At 35.1% G+C, this 4,211-nt stretch overlaps 1 protein-coding gene across 1 annotated transcript; it reads right to left on the bottom strand.

Moving 5' to 3' along the window:
• Window positions 1–434: 434 nt before the first annotated feature.
• On the bottom strand, window positions 435–2,712 carry LOC136066207 (alcohol dehydrogenase-like; the record flags this gene model as incomplete). The annotated part of the gene is given in 7 exon segments (XM_065770161.1): window positions 435–932; window positions 1,049–1,210; window positions 1,665–1,760; window positions 1,875–1,936; window positions 2,019–2,094; window positions 2,198–2,280; window positions 2,387–2,712. Coding segments are annotated over 7 exon segments (922 nt in total), but the record flags the coding sequence as incomplete, so codon positions are not given.
• Between the last annotated feature and the right edge of the window lie 1,499 nt (window positions 2,713–4,211).

Genomic DNA, 4,211 nt, shown 5'->3' with positions numbered 1-4,211 from the left:
TTTTTCTTGGAGCTCTTGCCAAATAACAAAACAGGTGGGCCATGATTTGTCAAAAATTGGTGGACACAGCAATAGAGAACATCTAAAAGTTTGATTGGCACAATGCGGACAAAAGGATTTGGTTATCACTTATTTGTCACAATTCAGTTCTTGATAATTGTCAAAAAAAGATATTCGTTTCCTGTCACAATTTGATATCATGGTCTCAACATTTTCTTCAGTATTTATTTTCCAAATTGCCCCATAACCTTCTGTTATCTGATCAATGAACTATCTAATAGGTTCTCCATAAACATTCATTTACATTTCAAAAGAAGGTCGTATTGCTGTGTGTTTAGATGAGATGGAGGTGAAAATATGGAAGAATTTTAAGCTTAAAACAAACAGAGATTATACAATATGGAAAATGAAAGTGGCTGGTACAAATTTGGCAGTTCTATACAACTCAACTTTCATTTAGATTCCAGAAAAATACAATACCTCAGCACCTGAATTAATTCTCAAAGCACAAGTTCCTATCATATATGATGTATGTATATGATAGACAGAGAGAGCACGACCCGGGCTTTTGGGGCCCATTATTTCTATATGATTACATTTAAACGGCCAGAGGATGGCCCATTCCCATAATACACAAAAGGATCCCGGTTTAGTAGTGCCTGTAAAAAGTACTACACCCACGACAATTTTACAATAAAGCTTACTATTAATAATTTGCTACATGTTGTGTTTGTAACTTTATTTATAAAAGATAAATTAAACCTGAGAATCAGGATTCAAAAACCCGTATTTATTTCTTAATTATGTCGAAAACTCTATTCTTCCATACTAATTATACACCGCAAACCCTCTCCCTTCAACATGTACTCGAAGGCCTTGTTGATGTCGGAGAAAGGGAGCCGGTGGGTTATAAATTTCTCCACTTCCAATTTCTGCAAGGAAAATTTTAAAAATAAAATAAGGTAATTTTTTCCTCTTTGTTTCTTCATGACATTAGACAAGTATATAAGAACCCAAAACTCGTTAAAGCATGAGAAAGTAAGAGTACCTTGTTCATGTACATGTCAACAACTGAGGGAAGGTCAGTCCGAGGTTTGTAGTTTCCAAAGAAAGTTCCTTTGAGTGTCCTCTCGTTAAGCACATTAATGGGCTTGGTCATGAACACCGCATCCTTGTTGGGCACTCCTACGAGCACAGCTACACCCCATCCCTGTATTAACCAAAAAAACAAGACTCAGGTTAAAGTTTGACAGTACTAGAACCTATAGTACCAAGCCAAGTATTGGCCTAAAACTATTACACACACTCCAACTATAACTACTAAAACTATAATTAAAAGAACAGGGAATATTATAAGCAATTCCTGAAGGACAGCAACTTGGTACTTTCGGAGTACAGCGCCGTGGTATTCCCTCTTTCCCTCTTCTCATATGGATGATAATTTCCATAATGAATTTAAAGAAGAGATCTAATATTACCGACAGGGGGGAGCATAACATTGTTGTACTCATAGTATTGAATAATTATCATCCAAAGAATAGGACATTCAAGCTACTTTAGTTTACATTGTTATCATAGAACCAACCTAATGTCAGACCAAGCTCTATCTTTATTATTAGCAATAAATAAGATGAGTTAATTGTTATATTATCTAGAAAACATACATCGTGAACACACTCAAAAGCAGAGATCATGGCGTTGATGTTGCCGGTGCACTCTATACTCCTGTCAACTCCACCATTTGTCATCTCAGCAATAACCTGAGTAGTTACAAGGTATTAGGAATCTAAAATATGACTCACTTATACTACAGATATCCATGCAGCAAGATACTATAGGAAAAGTGAACTTCAGAATACAGAAGAGTTTTACACCTCTTGAACTGGTCTGTCATGGTCCTTTGGATTTACAAACTCAGTTACTCCAAATTTCTTGGCTAGCAATAAGAGAGAGAATCATAAGCTCAATATAATGGAAAATAAAAACTCAATCAATAAAAATGATGAAAGAGTACCTACCTTCCTCAAACCTCTTGGGGTTGAAGTCAATCCCAATAATCCTTGACGCCCCAGCAATTCTTGCACCTTCAGCAGCCTAAAGAAATAGAACAGAAATAAATTAAACTGTAGAAAGGATCCAAATCTTACAAAAAGAATAAATAGAACAAAGATTTCAAACAAAATTTTCCAGAACATACAGCCAGCCCAACAGCTCCAAGACCAAAAACAGCAACTGTAGATCCCTTCTTTGGTTTTGCAACATTCAAAGTTGCACCTAATCCTGAAATTTTTTTTAAGAAAATGTCCAGATTTTACATAAACCTCTAGGTGGAAATTTCAGATGTAATACAGAAATCACCAACACAAGATTTCATTGGACATAAAACCTGTTGAAATGCCACAACTGAGGATGCAGACCTTATCCAAAGGTGCTAGCGGACTAATCTTAGCTAGGCATCCTGAATGAACAACGGTATACTCACTGAATGTAGATGTACCAAGAAAGTGATTTATAGGAGTCCCACTGATAGAAAACCTGGATTTTCCATCATTAAGCATAACTCCTCTGTCTGTATTTATTCTCAAAAGGTCACACATATTGCTTTCCTCAGACTTGCAGTGCCTGCAGTCCCCACACTCTCCAGTGAACACCGGAAGCACATGATCTCCAACTTGGAGGTTTGATACACCTTCCCCAACGCTTTCTACAACCCTGTTAGAATAAAATCTTGGCAATGAACATGCTATTGCATTTATAACAAACTAGAGTAAAATACATTACTGTATAAATTCATCATTTAAGAAAATGAATGAAGAACAGAATCAAGACTAAAGTTGTAATTAGACACTTCACAGGCACAAAATTATCTTCTTCTTCTTTTTTTCTAGTAGTCAAATGCAGGATTTATGTGCTTGTCAGAGCTGTGAGCATGCAATCCATCTTGATGATGTGAAATTGCTGCAAATTTTTTTGTTCATTTCTTATGATGACTTGTTTTCTTCATAATGAATCATTTCATCATATAACACCTTCATTCTAGAGGATTTCTGCTTCAAAAGCTTCTAAGATATTCATCACGCCTATGAGCCCCGCGAGCCCAGGGGCAGGGAGGGGGGGGGGAAGCTTTTAAGATAACCCATATAAGTATTAAATGAATAATGGGATTAATTGGCAAACTTGTCCGTTTAGCATGCTGCATTACTTGAAGACTCATACTACTGCAATATTCAAACATAACATATCTCATGGACATAGATCATGGTTAATTCCATCAAAAACCTAAGATTTCTCACTCAGAAAATTTGCTTAGGGAATGTGGCACTCGGTGTAAAGTATTACTAATTAAAAACAAATATGCCATAGCAATATAAATCTGCAACTTACCCAGCTGCTTCATGGCCAAATATTCGAGGAAACAGTGGATTCTGGCCCTGAAAATTAAAGAAAAGAGAAAATGAAAAATGAAAAACAAAAGAGAGAGAGAGAGAAATTAAGTGCATTCTCAAAGGATTAATAATAAAAGCCAACTCAAATTGTTGTTTCAAACAAGAATCACCAAGTTTACGCCTTTGTTTTCATAGGAAGAGAAATTAACGCCAGAAGGTATTGATTCTATTAGATAATTTAGATTCCATGACATATGGGTTGTAAATTACTTATGCTACTAAAATCCATGAGCTAAGTCACTCTAACAACAAGAAGTATGCTTTAGTTCCAAATTTTGGTATTACACATACATTGTACATATATACAAATTGGTTTTTAACTGAAATCGTGACTGCGTGTATAAGAGTAATTTCTGGTCTTAATATATGTACATCAGCTTTCAACACTTTTCATGTTTTAAAGGTAGGTAGACATCAATTTTTTGTCTTTTAAAATGTTTACTACAATTGTGGATATTATATGATAGAGTGAGTATAAAAGAATATTTACTGTAATATATAAGCACTAGTTATTTAAACAGTAGCCAGAGCAAAGTAAAACATGAAGCTTAGGTGATATATATAGGCTCCGCCAAATACCACTAATCGCCCAAAAAGCTCTTCGCAATTCTGGCATCATGAGTAATGTACCTGAATCGCACATGAGAAGCTCAGTTCAACAGTATTTCCCAATTATATTTTAAAAGTAATTTATAATGCATCAGTTAAAAATGACCATAAGTTAATTTCAAAAAATGTACTCATAGTCATAGCTGAAAGATTTCC

This window comes from Quercus suber, unplaced genomic scaffold (assembly GCF_002906115.3).
Source record: "Quercus suber isolate HL8 unplaced genomic scaffold, Cork oak 2.0 scaffold_3B, whole genome shotgun sequence".
NCBI classification, from domain to species: Eukaryota; Viridiplantae; Streptophyta; class Magnoliopsida; order Fagales; family Fagaceae; genus Quercus; species Quercus suber.
The sequence above is the reverse complement of the archived record's forward strand: the minus strand, read 5'-3'. Positions and strand labels throughout refer to the sequence as shown.